Source organism: Miniopterus natalensis, chromosome 22 (assembly GCF_054644295.1).
Source record: "Miniopterus natalensis isolate mMinNat1 chromosome 22, mMinNat1.hap1, whole genome shotgun sequence".
Taxonomy (NCBI): Eukaryota; Metazoa; Chordata; class Mammalia; order Chiroptera; family Miniopteridae; genus Miniopterus; species Miniopterus natalensis.
This window is the reverse complement of record NC_142102.1, coordinates 3,689,676-3,705,668: the sequence shown is the minus strand read 5'-3', so window position 1 is coordinate 3,705,668 and position 15,993 is coordinate 3,689,676. Positions and strand designations below refer to the sequence as shown.

Below are 15,993 nucleotides of genomic sequence, written 5' to 3'. Positions count from 1 at the left end.
AAGGGCTGAGGGCACGCCCAGGATTTACTCAGCGGTGCGAGGAGGGCGGCTGCCAGGTACGCTGCCGCCTGCAAAGTCCTAAAGGCTCTGGGTGGAGAAGGCGAGGCTGGAGGTCAGCCCAATGGCCACGAAGTCTGCCCAGAGGGCGGTGGCCGGCTGGTCAGCATGGGGGAGCACCATCAGGGGCCAAGGACACTGCTGGCAGAGATGGGGGGCAAGTAGCCGGGTGTGTGGCCCAGCTGGTTCCAGGGGCTACAGGAGCAGAAGACCAAGGGGCCGCATGATGTGCCAGGTGCTCACGCTACGGTGCTTCGCATAGGGGAGCCTAGTGGTCAGGGCGCTGGGGAGGGTCACTGGGCCGACGCAGAGACGCAGGGAGGCTGCGGGAAGCCCGGGTCAGCACACAGGCAGAGGGGAACCGGGGAGGGCGGGTGAGAGGAGCTGTTCCGATGGAAAGGGCTTGGCGTCCAGCTGGGGAAGGAAACAGCCTAGTGACGCCCAAGCTTCGGACGCGGGACCGAGGGGAACCAAATGCTGCCCATCCAGAGAGGGAACCGAGGTAAATGAGAGGCTGGCCGTGTGGAGACAGGGGAGGCCACAGACTCCGACGCGCCCACGGTCCCCTGCATAGGGACCTGCACATGGCGCTGGGTGGAGAAGACGCGGGAAGCGGGCTCAGGCGGGAAGGACAGGCGGAGAGGCCCCAGGGGATGGGGCAGTCGGGGGAACGAGAATCGTGGAAAGAGGGCCTCGGACGGAGCTCCAGCAACCCCCGTCTGCTAAAGATGCGCCAAGGAACGGGAGCAGGGAAAGAGCGAGAACTGATGTCACAAGGCGAGGACGCAGGTATCTGCGCTACATAACCGAATGTTTCTCCATCGGGTCAAAAATTGCACACACACCCTTGACGTCTCTCCGCAGGTGTCCTCTCTATTTCTGCAGCCAGCCCTGTAAAGAGGAACTGAGTGGGGTTCTTCTCTGCTTAATTTTTTTTTTACGTGGCCATCTCAGTGCTTATGTTGACCTCAAGGCAGACCTTCTGTCCAGACTCAACGCCCCTCACCAGGCTCTTTGAACGACTCCTAAGCCTTTTGGCTGGAGAGGTGTAGGGATATCATAGCGCCCAGGGCTCAGCCAGAGAGGTGGTGTGGGGAGGAACCCGTGGCCTTCGAAGGAAGGCTCTACAGCAGGACTTTCCAACGGAAAGCAACCGGGAGCCCCATCCCTAATTTCAAATTGTCTCATAACCACATTAAACAGTTCAAAGAAATAGGTGGCATTTCTTTGCATTATTAAAGTATCCAAAATATTATCATTTCAACAGGTAGTCAGTATAAAAAATATTAGAGATAACTCATTTCTTCCCCCACATTATGTCTTTGAAATCCCTTTGGAGGGAGCTTCCATTTGGATAAGCCACGTGCAATAAGCCACATGTGGCCAGTGGCTGCCACGCTGGTCAGCGCAGGGCTGAAGGGAATCTGGGCAAAGGGAAAGAATTCCAATTCATCTATGAGTTTCAGGACAAGGTGAAGGGAAGACAGTTTCCCTAAATGCTGTTATTAATTTTAAATAAATACTCCGCTGTGAAATCACAGAGAGTCGGCAGGACAGAGACAACTGGCCGAAGCAAAGGCTACAGAGTGTGGCCTTGAGAAGCCAGTGTCCAGCCCACAGGCCTGTCCACATGAGCCGAACCGGCAGCAGGGCCCAATTTCTAACCCCCATCCCTTTTTCCTCTGCCTCCTTATAATCTTCCAACGGCCCTACGAGGAAGGCAGGATCTAGCCCATTCTGCACATGGAGAGACTGAGGACCAGCCACCTTAAATTATTTGCTCATTTCCAGTGGACCCTGAACTCAGGCCTTGGTTCTGCTCCAGGCTTCATCAACCAGCAGCTGGTCTGAAACAGCCAAAAATCCACAGTGAGACCAAAGTCGGTATCCACTGGGACTGCCTTAGGAGCATTCTAAAGATGCCCAGGTCCAGCCCGGGAGGGCTGGCGGGTCAAGGTCACCCTGGCCTCATCCCGACAGCATCCCATGTGTTCTTCCCAGTACATGGGATGCCTCCCTGGATGCCACCTTTTTCTTTTAGAACAACATTGTTTTTAAATGTCAAGAAACTATTTAAAAATATTTTCTGTTGTTTTCTCCAACCGGTGGGTAACCTCGTGATTAGAGCACAGTTGTAATTCATCAACGTGACTTTCGCACAGTGCCTACCTCCAACCCTGGCCAACAGGGATCCTTCGAGTGGCCAGGTGGCGTTCTCAGCTCTTCGAGTCCCGGCAGCAGCCAAAGGGACCCCCTTACCTGACTCACCAAACGTTCCTGGGCGCACTGATCGAATGACACAGAGCGTGGAAGTCTGGGCTGGGTCCAAGAAAGCATCCTTACCTTAATGGCCACCTGTGGGGTCTGGCCTTTGATTTGTTTACGTTACAAGGCAAGCCTACCAATGTGGGATTTCTTCGCTCTTCAGGAGTAGCCAGAGTACTTGGGCTCCTTGGGTCTTTAACTGGGCCAACCATTAATAATAGCTATTTTTAGCTACCACACTGGCTTCCAACCAGTGAGCGGAACCTTCTTGGCCAATACAGCTCAACATTGCTGAAAGCAGTAAGGCAGAGAACCAGAGTGGCGTTTTAACACCGAATAACCTGGCTCTCAAGGTGTTGATGGCAATAAGGCCAGTTCCGTTACAGTCGAGGGGGGGAAAAATAAGCTTACTGCAGATAAATACACGGGGAGCTTCAAAATGCCCCCATCTCACCCCCAAGAGCAAGGATCACATTTCAAAAGTTTTTTCACTGAAGTCGTTCTGTAAGATTTGCATAACTTTTCAGGAAAGGGGTAAAAGGAAATGGAAGCCCAGGGGTACAAATGCACCTCATTCAACAGCCCCCTGCAGGTACAGCCTGACCTCGGGGCTCCTGGCCAGGGGCTCATCATATATCAGGACACCTAAGCATCGGACAGGCATCTTTAAGGACCAAAGGCAGGTGGAGGTCACCGGTTTCACAGGGGGTGAAGCGCGTCTTTGCTTTCCCTTTATTCAACTATCTTCCGACTGTATTCAAGCTAAGGAGGGCCTGCCGTACCAAAATATACCCTTTCACGCAAAGGATGAAAGAGTTGGCGTGTAAGGGCTTAGGCACCTCCGGGCGCACAGCGTCACCTTTCCCATCAGGGGTCAGCAGGTTTCTAGCCCAGAAGGGCGGGGCATTATTTCCAGCATGTGATTTGAATGGTCTTTTCTTTTGAATTTAATTCTTTTTCCATCACCTTTTAGGCCCTCCGTGCTCTCTAACCGCCCCCACCCATCTGATTTGCACGGTCTTGACGGCAGCCACGGTGGCCTCCAGCTGCTACTGTCCTGCATTCCTTGAGTCCCCAGGAGCTACAGAAAGCCACCCAAGACCCCCACTTCCACGGCAGGCAGGCCGTGGCCTAAATGCAAGACAACCCCACCCGCAGTGCAAGCCCTGTGCTGGGGAGAGAGGGGAGGGCGAGGCAGAGGGGCAGGAAAGGAGGGGGGAAGAGGAGAGCTGCGGCCACTCACTCTTACTTTTCTGGCAGTGATTCGCGGTCCAGCATCGGTAGTTGTATTCGTTGTTGATGGTGGTCCTCTCGCACGTGGGCTTCCCCTCCAGCGCCCCTGGGCACAGGTCCCCGCACTCCTTCGGGGACTTGTTCCCCGCGACGTAGTTGTTGGACACGGCGTCCAGGATCAGGGACCAGTCCACGGTGGACAGATAGCAGAGGTCGGCATTCTTCTCGATGCGGATGGCGCCCCGGGTGATGTTCCTCAGGTTGTAAAGCCCGATGTCCTTGAGGTTGGTCATCTCGAAGATGACCAGGGCGTAGTTGTAGAAGAGCTTCCAGCCGCGGATGACCGTGAGGTTGGGGAACAGGTCGCCCAGGCTCTCGAGGCCGGCCACGCGGAACAGCAGCAGGTACTCGGTGATGACCGTGAGCTTGGGGAAGCGGTAGCTGCGATAGTCCTCCGCCTTGGAGATGAGCAGGATGTGCAGGTAGCCCTCGATCACCGTGCAGTTCTCCAGGCGCCTCAGCTGCTGGTAGTCATTGCGGATGTCGATGCCGGGGCCGCAGACTGAGGGGACACAAGAGGGCGGGGGCGGGACGTGAGTCAAAAGGAAGTCATTTCAGAAACCATTTTCCAACCCACAATACTGTCTGTTTTCAGGAGACCTGTGTGATTGGTAAGAAATGAGACCATCGCTGCGCTGCAGACGACCATTAGGTGTGGCTGCAGGTTGGCTATCGGGGTAGGCGACCGGTCAGCTGGCATTTGGGAAATGCCTACCCTGAGCAACACGCTCACCGACTCCATCCTATTAACATGCAAACCACAGCTTAAGAGTTCAGGGTCCCCCAGGAGCACACGCAAGAGTCGAGGGCGCGATCCAGGCCGGCGGGATCCCCAGCTCCCCATCCCTCTGCAGGGCGCCAGCTCCCAATCAGGGAACAAAAAGCTCAGCAGCCGGAGTGTCAACAACGTCCTACTGAGTCCAGCCCCGAAGACACCAAGCAGTAGAGTCCACACTGCGGAATTCCCTTTCCCGTGATTTGGGAAGCACGGACCCAAAGCAGCATGCACCCGCGTGTCCCGTTACCCTCTGACATGGGCCCGGCGTCCTGCCCAATGTCGCGGGGATGCAGGTCTTTAAACGGGGTACACAATCCCCACTTTAATCAAGGAAGCTTCCTATTAAAAGGCAGGACAATAGCAAAAAGATCATAAAAATCATCAACAATCTCAACAGCCAACGATAATCGCTGTGAACACTACCGATACCGATTACACTTTCTCTACAAATAAGGGAAAGGGAAACAGACAATAATAAAGCGTTTTCAAACATACCTCCTTCATGGAACAGTTGAGCAAGTCAACAGATATCCTTCTAAATCATCATTTTTAAGAAAGAAACAGTAACTCCAGGGCATGAGTATGCACTATGAGGTCTTTCCCTTTTCTTCAACCAATCCCCTATTGTTGGACATCTAGGTTACCTCCCGTTTTTTCCATCATAAAACAACACCCTAGTGAACATTCTCAGCAGATATCCAAGACTATTCTCTCAAGATAAATTCCTAGATGGGAATCGATGGGCCAACGACCTGGCAGATTTTTATTTATTTTTGTTTTTTTTTAAATATATCTTGACCAGCCGGGGTGGCTCAGCGGTTGAGCGTCGACCTAGGATCCAGGCGATCAGGGTTCGATTCCCAGTCAGGGCACATGCCTGGGTTGTGGGCTTGATCAATGACTCTCTCATCATTGATGTGTCTCTCTCTCTCCCTCTCCTTTCCTCTCTCTGAAATCAATAAAGATATATTTAAAAAAAAAATAAAAAAATATATATATATATCTTTATTGATTTCAGAGACAGGGAGAGAGAGAGATAGAAACATCGATGAGAGAGTCATTGATCGGCTGCAGCCCACAACCCGGGCCTGTGCCCTAACCGGGAATCGAACCCCGATCTCCTGGATCCTAGGTCAACGTTCAACCGCTGAGCCACGCCCGGCTAGGCAGGACCTTGGCAGATTTTAAAGGCTTTAGGTAAAATGGCCTCAAAACTGGAACACTCTGTTTTATTTTTAAAACTCCAGACACGCACACATGCAAAAAAAAAAAACACCTTGGTTACTCTCCTTTCTTAGGATTTAGTAATCCCCAAGCCTACCACTAAAGCTTCTCTGATAAAGTTTTCTGATTGATGAAATTCATTAATTTGTGACACCCCCCGCCCATGGGACACTGTAGGAGCTGCCAAGCTTCCCAGGGGGATCATAGTGAAGGCCAGGAGCTAAGACCCACGGTAAACAACAGTGATCCGAGGCAGGGGGTACACAGGGGGTGGGCACTGCACGTCCACGCCAGGTGGGAGCTGAACTTAAGCAGGACAGACAAGGGGGAGCCGGGGAGCAAATCCCAAGAGCCCAGGGAATTCCACACGTGCTGGCTCACGAAGGGGGTGGGACTTAAAACTGGGCGTAATGGCCCTGGCCGGGTAGTGCAGTTGGTTAGGGCATCGACCCCTCACACCAAGGTGGTAGGTTTGATCCCAGGTCAGGGCACACGTAAGAATCAACCAACGATTTATAAATAAGTGAAACAGCAAGTTGATGTTTCCCTCTCTCTCAAATCAATAAATAAAAACTAAAAAAAATAAAACTGGGCATAACACTCCAGCAGCCAGACACAAGGCAGAACAAAATAGGTTCGAGAGACAGCAGATCTGACAGTCGATGGGGGGAGGAAATGAGTCTGCAGGAGCGAAGGCAATAAGGTGCACGAGGGGGGGGGGGGGGGCTGAGGACTCGCAGGAGCCAGGCCCTCTCGAGGCTCCAGTCCTTCTGGAAGCTAATCTGGTGGCCGAGTGCATGGCAGGGCCAAAGTGGGGTGCACAGGGAAAGGAAAAGAGGGGTCCTTTGGGGGTTCTAGCTACAGAGGGGACCTGGACAGAGGCAGTGAGGGGAGGGGGAGAAGTGGAGGGACCCAAGGGCTGAGAGGTGGGCAAAGCTCGGGGACCCGAAGCTCCTCTAGGACAGAGAAGGGGAGAAATCGGCACTCAGCGGACACCCAGAGGCCCGACAGAGGCTGTGCTGGGGCGGTGGCTGGTCTCAACAATATCTCACACCTCGTAATATCGTCACCACCGGGCAGGTGCGGAAAGAGACTTGGAGAAGTCGAGTCAGCCATCTAAGGTCACATACTTGACACGGGGCTCGCGGACATTCCCAGCTCTCAGCATCCCCACCAACTGGCCACCTGCAACCCGCTCCAGCTGAGCCGGTGCCCCAGTCATGCTCCCGAAGAGCGCCCAGCAAAGCCGCCAATGACATCATCACAGCCAGCGAGGTTCCCTGTCCCCGGGCTGCCTGACCCTCCCGGAGTCGTCTGACATTGCTCCCCGCCCTGGGCCACTCGGATGCCACACGCCCGCTGACCTCTCTTCTACTGGACCTTGAAACGCTGGCCCCTGGCACGTCACCCAGACAACTGGCTTCCTGGGCCACCCACACACCGGGTGGTTCCGAGTTCATGTTACCGGCCCAGAGTCGCCTGGGCTCTGAGGCTGCGGGCCTGCCTGTCTTCTCCACAGCTCCACTATTAGCTCATCTCCTCCCACACCCCCGCTCCACCTCCCAGGCTCCCATATTTTGGTCCGTGACACCCCCAGTCTCCAAACTGCTCACGCCAGGAACCAAAGCAGTCGCTCCTGGTTCTCTCCCCTCGCACCGCCTGAACCCCGAGCAGCCATAAGCCCTCTTGGGCATCAGACTAAAATCAACGGCAGCTTTACTAAGCGATCGGACAGGAAAACAAATACCGTTCTCACTTGACACGTGAAACCCAAAAAGCCGAATTCACAGAAACAGGATGGTGGCCGCCAGGGGCTCGGGGAAACAGGGAGATGGTGGTGAAAGGGCACAAACTCCCACCTATAGCATGAAATATCTGGGACCTAACACACAGCCCGGTGACTGTATCAACAACACTGGGTACTTATTATTATTATTTTTTTAATATATCTTTTATTGATTTCAGAGAGAGGAAGGGAGAGGGAGAGAGAGAGAAACATCAATGATGAGAGTCATTGGTCGGCTGGAGCCCGCAACCCGGGCCTGTGCCCTGACCGGGAATCGAACCCCTATCTCCTGGATCCTAGGTCGATGCTCAACCGCTGAGCCACGCCCGGCTGGGCAACCACCCTGGGTATTTAAAAGCTGCGGAGACGGTGGATCTTTAATGTTACCGCCCCACACACAAAACCACCGTGCTGATGGGCGGGGAAGGTGTCCACGGCCCTTACTGTAACGATTCTGCGACGCATACATGTGCCTCATCAGCACACTGCACACCAACTTACATGTGTTCATGTTAAAACCCCCCTAAGAAAGGTGGGGAAATAGTCCTCTTGGCTCCAGCTCCCGAGCCTGTTCCTTCCATAACCAGGCCCCCCCTCCCTCGACTGTTGCCTGTTTTCTACTGTGAATTTTATCTTTTTATGCACCCCCATTAAAAAAAAAGTCTAGTGGATAAATTTTCTTCGTTCAGAGCTTAGCCTGGCTTCACCTATCATTTCAAATCAGTTAAACCTGAGAAGAAGTGAAAATTAAGTGAGTTATCGGGTGTTAAAGCGTCTCCCCCCCCAAAAAAAAAGTATACACACTTTGAATAATTTTAAAGGCAGTGTTTGTACTTCAACTGCGTTTTCAAACTTCCAGTAGGCATTTTAGGGTGAATTTACTTTGTTCAGGGCTTAGTCCGGCTGAAAAGAATTATCAATTGAGCTGTCAGCTGTTAAAGTGTGTATACATGTTTTTGGGGACACCCTGTATTTTAAAAACTCAGAAACCCCTGGGAGAGGCACTGGAGTGTGTGGCCTCGGGCTGGGCAGGAGCAGAGGGAAGGGAGCAACAGTGGCCTGGACAGCAGGCCCAGCGCCAGGGAGCGGGGAGATGGAGGACCGCCAATGCCAGGAGGCGGGGGACAGGGGAGCGAGGAGCGTGGGAGGCAGGGGTGGCCTGGGGCCCATGCCAGGCCCCCTGGGAGGGGATCAGGCAGGTAGGGGGGGTCTGGGGGGGGTAGAATTCACTTCCCCAAAGATACTACGTCACATAAACCCCTTCAGTTGGGAGGGATAGCGCTCTCCAAAATTCCTAGGCATTTTTTAAAACATCAAAAGGCAGAATTTCTGCTCTGGGGGGCTTCAGTGAGCGGCAGAAACAAAACTATGTATATTTGGCAAATAAATCCCTAAGAACGGCTAAGATGAAAAGGGCCAATGAAAAGCCTCCGACTGAGAAACCCCCCAAAGCCGCACGTCTGAAAATCTGGAGAGCTCTGAGAGAAAATCAATTGCAGCTTCACCAAGCGATCGTGGGTCCCGGCCAAGGAAAGATGGGGCGACGCGGGTCTGAGTCCCTGAGCGCTCCTTGCTGGCTCCTGCCCTCGGGGGGCACATCCCACCTGTGGGCCTCGTTTCCTTTCCCTGCTCACCTGTGAAGACCTGTCCTACCCAAGTTGTCCCAGATCGGGTAGGTGCCTGTGTCCGTGTCCACAGAAATAAGCTGTAGGCAATACCACTACATAAATTAAACATTAATAAAAACATTCATCATTTTGTAGCCTCGATCTAAATATTACTAATATACAACAAAGGGGGAAACACGTAACATTACCTTTCCCGGCAAGACCCCATGACTCCCCATCTCTGGAGGGATCGGGAAGACTTCTCGGAGGAGGGGGCCCTGAGAATGAGCAGGTGGGGGGAGCTGGGACAGGCAAAGGGAGGGCCACACACCTGGGGTGACCGGTGGCAGTTCAGGGGAGCCCCAGGGGTACAGCGACAGCAGGACAGACACTGAGAAAGGAGCTGAAACTAGGAGCGCCTAGGGGGTCAACCTGACTTAGCAGATGTAACAAAGGTCTTTAAAATCCTGAGCATATGACCTCAGGACCATGGGAGGGCCGGTTAAATCAGGGTGCAGGGGCCTGAGAGTTTGCATTTCTGAGCGCCTGGTGGTATGGATCTTGCCGGTCTGGGCACCACCCAGCGAGAACCACTGCCCTAGAAAATAACCTTCTCACCCCCTCTTTATCTGCCCCCCCCCCATTTGCAGTGAGGTATCGACAGGTAAAGCCCATGTACCTGTATATCTTAATCTGATCTTTACCAGAAAATCCCCAGGCAACCCAAAGAAACTGTGCTTGAAACAGTGCAAAGCAGAAGGGAAACGGGGGTGCAGAGGGAGTGTCCCCAGTGCCCCCCTGTCCCCCCCCAGCCCCCCGTGGCTGCTGAGCCTGCAGTCCTGTCCCCCGGTCGGTCATCTGAGCCCTGAGCACACCCTCCCCGTGCTCGGGGAAAACAGTGCCACTGCTGGCTCTCCACCCACGGCCTCCTCGGTACACGGCAACTACCCGAAAAGCCCGCGATGGGCCTGGAGATGATGTTATGATAACAAACACTGATACCGCTATTGTAGAATTTGTTAGAGTTGAATTTTCTGTGTAAGTGTAAACAGACACAATTCATGTTAAGCCTTTTATCTTCATGTGTCAACGAGAATGTGTTTACATTGTGCGTATATATATATATATATATGCATTTATCTCTCCCACAGACAACAGTCCCCACCACCTGGCACGCTCGGGAACTCAAGGCAATCCTGAGAATTAAGTGACTGCCTGACACGGCTGACGCTGAGAACAGAAATTAAAAACGAAGCGTAATTTTCTATGTGCAAACTGTTCTGCACCGTCCCGCACAAGAGCCACCTCGTGCATATAACCATACATGTAACCAGGACCTAACAGCTCACGCACACATAAGGTGTGCCCCTGGCCCTGGCCCTGGCCCTGGCCGGGTGGCTCAGTAGGTTAGAGCGTCATCCCGATGGGCCAAGGTTGAGGGTTCAATCCCCGGTCAGGGCACATACAAGAGTCAACCAGTGATGCATCAGTAAGCGAAACAGCAAATCTCTCTCTGCAACCCCCCCCACTCCCTCTAAAAATCAATTTTTAAAAAATAGCCAAAAAAGAGATACCCTAAGGGCCAGAAAGGTTCTCATCAGATGCTACATGTGTCGAAAAACTTACATATATGGGGAGATGTTTACATCCTGCCTCCCCACAGAAGACATGGAAACTTGACCCAGAAATTCATTCAAAGACTGGAGGGGGCACAAGCCCCAGCACCCCCACCACCTAGGATCCGGAGCCAGACAGGCGGGTGCAGAATGAAGCTCTATTCGCTTCAATGGAGGAGCGCCAAGTGTTTTCCTGGGTCTCCAAAAAAACAACTTTGCCCGCTCCGACAGTTACTCCAAATTCCTTTCTGATCTTAAAATGTCAAAAGTCCAATATGCTCTCTAAGTCTCTGTATTTTAAAAGCGCCTTCTGAGGCTAATTGTTCTCAGTTCCAATGGCTGGTGGCCTTTTGGATGAATGAGCAGAGAGACTAGATCCCCTTGGTTATGCCCACCCACTGCCACCCACTCGGATCCCCACGGAAGGTCTCTAGCGAAGGCCACGGGGCTCTTTCCTAGTCCTGACATTTCACTTTTTTTTTTTTTTTAATCAATTACTTGAACGATGGCAGAAATAAAATGTTTATCTAACTCAAGGGTGACAAGTTTCCAGGAGAGATGGCAAATGCATGGGGAAAACAGAGGCAAGAGCTAAAAAGATCAGCAGATTGGAACGGCAGTTGAGAGGAAATTGTGTTTGGACACTCGGGGTGCAGAAAAAGAAATGCACGAATGTAGGAGGTGTGAAGACGGCTTGGGAGATTTAATTGGGTATAATTTCTGTATGTGATAATGGGGTGATGCGACTGCCAAAAAAAAAAAAAAAAAGCCCGGTGGTCTTGGACCATATACTAAGGGAAGCTTAGTAGAGTGAGGGGCCAGGGGAGAGGCCCCTAAACTGGGCCTGTGTCCATACTTGAAAAGAAGAGAGAGAAAGAGACAACATCTAAGTAACAGCCAGGATGGAGCAGGGACCTGAAATGGTGGTGGGAGGTGGGAGGAAAGAGCGATCGAGGGGCACCCTCGGAGGTGGCCCCAGTCCTCCCACACCCTGGCTGGACCACTGATTAAGAATCTATCAGCCAGGGTCTGCTGATTACCCACGCGGCTCCCCCTGGACCCTTCTGGCCGGGACATGGTGAGGGACACCCCTGATGGCCCGAGGGTATGGGAAGGTCCTAACGTGCCTTCGGAATCATCTTTCAACTGTGCAAGGTCCCCTCCTGCAGCAAATCGATGCTAATACTTTGGATGAGTGCTTTCTGGTGAATCAGCCTGTGACTAACCCCTGGGTCCCCAACTGGGGCATCTAAAAGCCTCTGTCCAGAGCTGCCGCCCCCTGCAACGGACACCAACAACAGACAGACAGAACCGTAAGCGATCTACAGGGAGGAAATAGCCCAATGAATATGAAAAACTGAAATTCCATTTTGCTTTTAAGAGCAAGTGACTTAATTTCACTAACATTGATTTTTTTTTTTTTTTTCCAGAGCGATTTAATTTCGCCAACACGGGCCGGGTTTCTGTTTACTTGGTAGTGACATCTGGGCGAGCCACAGTCGCCGGGCACTGCGCAGAGGGGGCCGCCCCGACACGCGTGCTGCTGAGGGGGGGACAGCGCCCCTGAGGCCCGTCCCGGCCTCCTTCTTAGGTCCTGGGTCGCTCGGGGAGTCTGATAAAGCCGGGCCACTTCTCCAAAACAACACAAACAGCTCAGATTCGATGTCAAGGGGGTCCTGAGAAGCCCATCTATGGCCTTCTGAGTCCCAAATCACTAATCCAGGGGTCTTGAGCCTGAAGTGTCGGTAATGCCATTTCACAGATGAGTACACTGAGGGCTAGCGAGATTAGGTGACTTTCGCAAAATTCCCCACTAGCTGGTGGCAGGGTGGAAACGAGAGCCCTGGTCTCAGGCTGCCGTGCAGAGGTGTCCCTAGAAGGCGGAGGCACACCCCACAGAGGTGACCCTCGGCCCCCCAAAATAGGGTTACAATGCTATTCCCACGTGTGCCGATGCTGCAAGATGGTACACGCAGGAAGGAAGAGTAACACACCCAGGTGACAGTGTGTGACGAAAGCAGGAGAGAACCGCACAATGGGACACTGTGAACTTGGGCCAGGGCTGGAATCCACAATCCAACATCCTGCCCCCCACCCATCTCCCTCGGTCATTTGGGAGCACCCTTCGGGGCCCAGGCATTTTTGGAGAGACCTGGGCAGATAATCAGCGAACACAGGCATGGTCTGAGGCAGACACACAGTGCGTCAGAGGGACACCCAGGAGGGGACCAGGGGCCCAGCGATCAGAGAGCTGTGGATGGGGCCCCCACAGGGGCCTTAACCCCCAGCACGGCCCCAGCAAGGACCTGGGGGGCAATTCCTGGGGGTTCCGAAAAGCACAGCACACCTCTGCCAGGCTCCTGTGCCCCCAACCATTTCCATTCCCTTCCCGGAAAGCGTGGTGGAATTCAAGCACAGGCCCCTGCTTCTTAGAAGCCGACTGGAAAGTTCCATGGGATTCTGACACGCTGGAAACCGACCTTCCGATGTTCAATCTGGTGAAATCTGATCCTCGGGTAGACATCAGATGGCGCGACAGAGAAACAGATAAATTAAAATCATCGAAAACCGGTTTCCATTTCGCTCTGGAATGTGATTGGGGCCCATAAAATGGACCATCCTCGTTACACTTGGCCTAAGATATTTTTTAAAATCAATCTGCAATTTTCGAATTATGTTAAATGGCACCCAATTAGATGCCGAGTGGCAGGGCCAAATCGGAGCCATGAAAAATTCATGGAGGGAAGAGCTCACATTTGGAGGCCAGGGAGACACATACGTGGAGTTTACGGCCCGGGGCCCACCTCCTCACACGGGCTCCCAAACATCCTGAAGCTCGGGATCGGGGGGTGGGGGCGACATCATTCCTCCAAAACCAGTCACTAAATATTGGCGCTGGGTGGGGCGCACCCCGCATATGCGGGGGCCAAACCCCAGGCGTGATCTTGCACACGCAGGGTCTCCTCTGACCGCCCCTTTCCTTGCTATTCTCCAAACGGGAGCATCCCAGTGGCCAAATTTTGCTCCTTTTAAGAAAGAGAGTTCCGTGCCCTCATCTGGATAAGCTTTACTTATGTTTGTAAAACCGTCAGAAAGCCATGAAAAGATCTGCGCCGAGGCTGAGCTCAGGATTAACTACTATTTAAGAAAGCACAGCTCGGGGGCTGCCAGCTGACGTCTCGCTGCGACCTGGACAGACCTGGCTGAACATGCTGGGGTTCTGGAGTTTTTTCCCCCCCTATTTCCAACTTCTGGATATCGTTTACACTCATCTGCTCCCCCCATTAAAAAACATTTTAAAAAGACCTACAGTAAGACACAAGCAGAGTAGGGGGCATATTACGATAAACAAGGCGACAATAAAACACCCCTCCAGCCGTGCGAAGCACATTTAAGATCCATCGCGGAGGCCGTGGGAGCTGCTGCTGTTCACGATCAAAATTACAAGTTGTCGATGACATTGAATTTGTGTCCTCAAAACTTGCATCTCTCAGGCAGCGGCTGTCTCGCTAGGACATCGCTGCCTTACCTTTTTCCCCCGATGGGGACTTTTCCTGAAGTTGTGACTTTCTGAAGCCGTCAATGCACCCAAAGTGACTTAACAACTGGCTGCAAGGTTGGGCAGTGCCGTCTGTGAAGGAGCAAAGCGTGTGGCTCAGCTAGGCCACCGGGGGGGGGTGGTGCAGATAGGCCGCTGGGGGGTGCAGACACTGCTCGGAGCAGCCTCAACAGCGCCCTGGGCTGTCCCGGGGACCCAGGCCGGCCAGGCGGTCACAACACCCGCATCTCACTGCCTCTCGATATTGTGAACAGCAGGTTCCACCAGCGTCTGTCTCCACGTCCCAGAGACCAGCAGGGACAGAGCTCAAGGGATGGGGAGTGACGTCGGGTTTCAACAGGGCCACGCCTCCGAGCCGTTCTTGGCCTCTGAGACCATTTGGTTTCCATACAGAGGCTCCCTTTCCCTACTTTTAACAAAAAAATGCACCCAAAAACTTTAAACAATAAACCCTGCCATCCAACTGTGACTAATGAGACGTGCCTGTGGAACTGGCCTGTCAGATGTACTTACACGAGACGGTGCCCGCTTGATTGCAATTTGTGACGTGCCTCACATCTCAAGGACTTCGACAGGCCAACGGTTTCCTCCACAAACGAAACTGTTGTGTATTAGACAAGGCTGAGCTACGATGACCTCATCCCTCAACCACCGAAGGCAGCGAGGCGGTGCCCACGTGGGCGCACGACCCCCGGGCAGAGGCCTTGGGGGCGCACCAGGAACCTCCCCGCCTTCTGAGCGGGAAAGGCCCCCAAATCCGGGACGGTGGAGGGGACCCAACAGACCTGGCTGACCCCAGATGGAGAAAGGCTTGGTCTGCTGAAGGGAACACTTCGCTTTTTGAACCTTAGCAGAAACAGCCAGATCCCTTGAGGAATCGCCGGGGCGTGTATCCTTGAAAAGGCATTTTTTCTAAGTCCCACGTCCCAGCTCATCAGATCTCCTTGGCCACCCACAGCCGCCTGTTTTAATGAGCACCTACTATGTGCCGGGCACTTTGTCAGACCCTCGGGAAACAAAGAACATGTTCCCTGCTCTTCAAGGGCCTCTATAAACAATGGTGGGAGAGAGAGAGAAAAACCAATCAGCCCAGTACCAGGTCGTCCGTGGGGCCTGGTGTCCGTGCTGGATACACTGGTAGGCGGAGAGGTCGTGGACACGAGAGGCTAATCAGCTCCGGGGAGAGGAGCCTCCTCTGAGCACAGTGCACAGCAAGACAAGTGAAGTGCTATCATCCCTTATTGCATGGGAGACCCAAATAAGACATTAAATATAAATTTAAAAAGCAAGCCAGAGAAAGATACTCTTTTCTGTGTCCCTAAGGAAAGTGTAAAACTATAGACAAGATCTTCAATTAAACCTCCAACATTTCTGATCCAACTATTTAAAGAAAAAGACTCTTCTTATAATTACATTTGACACTCCTCCCCATAAAGGAGGAAAAAAAAATGCAAGAGCACGAATATTCCTTCACTGTGAAAGTTGGTGGCCTTGGGCCCCGTGGAGTGGAGCCAGCTCACCCAGCAGGAATCCCCTGAGGTCCCCCCTCCGCCCCCCAAACACTCCCGGCCCCTCCTGGAAAACAGCTCAGATCGCCTGGGTCGATGAGAATCCTGGTAGGATTTGTGAGATGGAAGTTGCTCAAAAACAAACCAGATCCCCACCAAAAGGGACAGTGGCAGGCCCTGCTCACACTCCCATCCTGTCACTCATCAGTCCAGCCCCTGGACAGACCCACAGCCGGACACCCTCCTGAAGGGCAGGGACCTCTCCACACGGAAAACCGCCTAAGCTCAAAAGAAAGACCA

At 53.0% G+C, this 15,993-nt stretch overlaps 1 protein-coding gene across 1 annotated transcript in view; it reads right to left on the bottom strand.

The window, feature by feature from the left end:
- Nucleotides 1–15,993, bottom strand: part of IGF1R (insulin like growth factor 1 receptor) — a 202,930-nt gene that overhangs the window by 162,339 nt on the left and 24,598 nt on the right. The window contains exon 2 of the mRNA XM_016200615.2: nucleotides 3,572–4,117. Within this exon, the coding sequence (XP_016056101.1) occupies nucleotides 3,572–4,117 (546 nt within the window). The remainder of the gene's footprint in view (nucleotides 1–3,571; nucleotides 4,118–15,993) is intronic.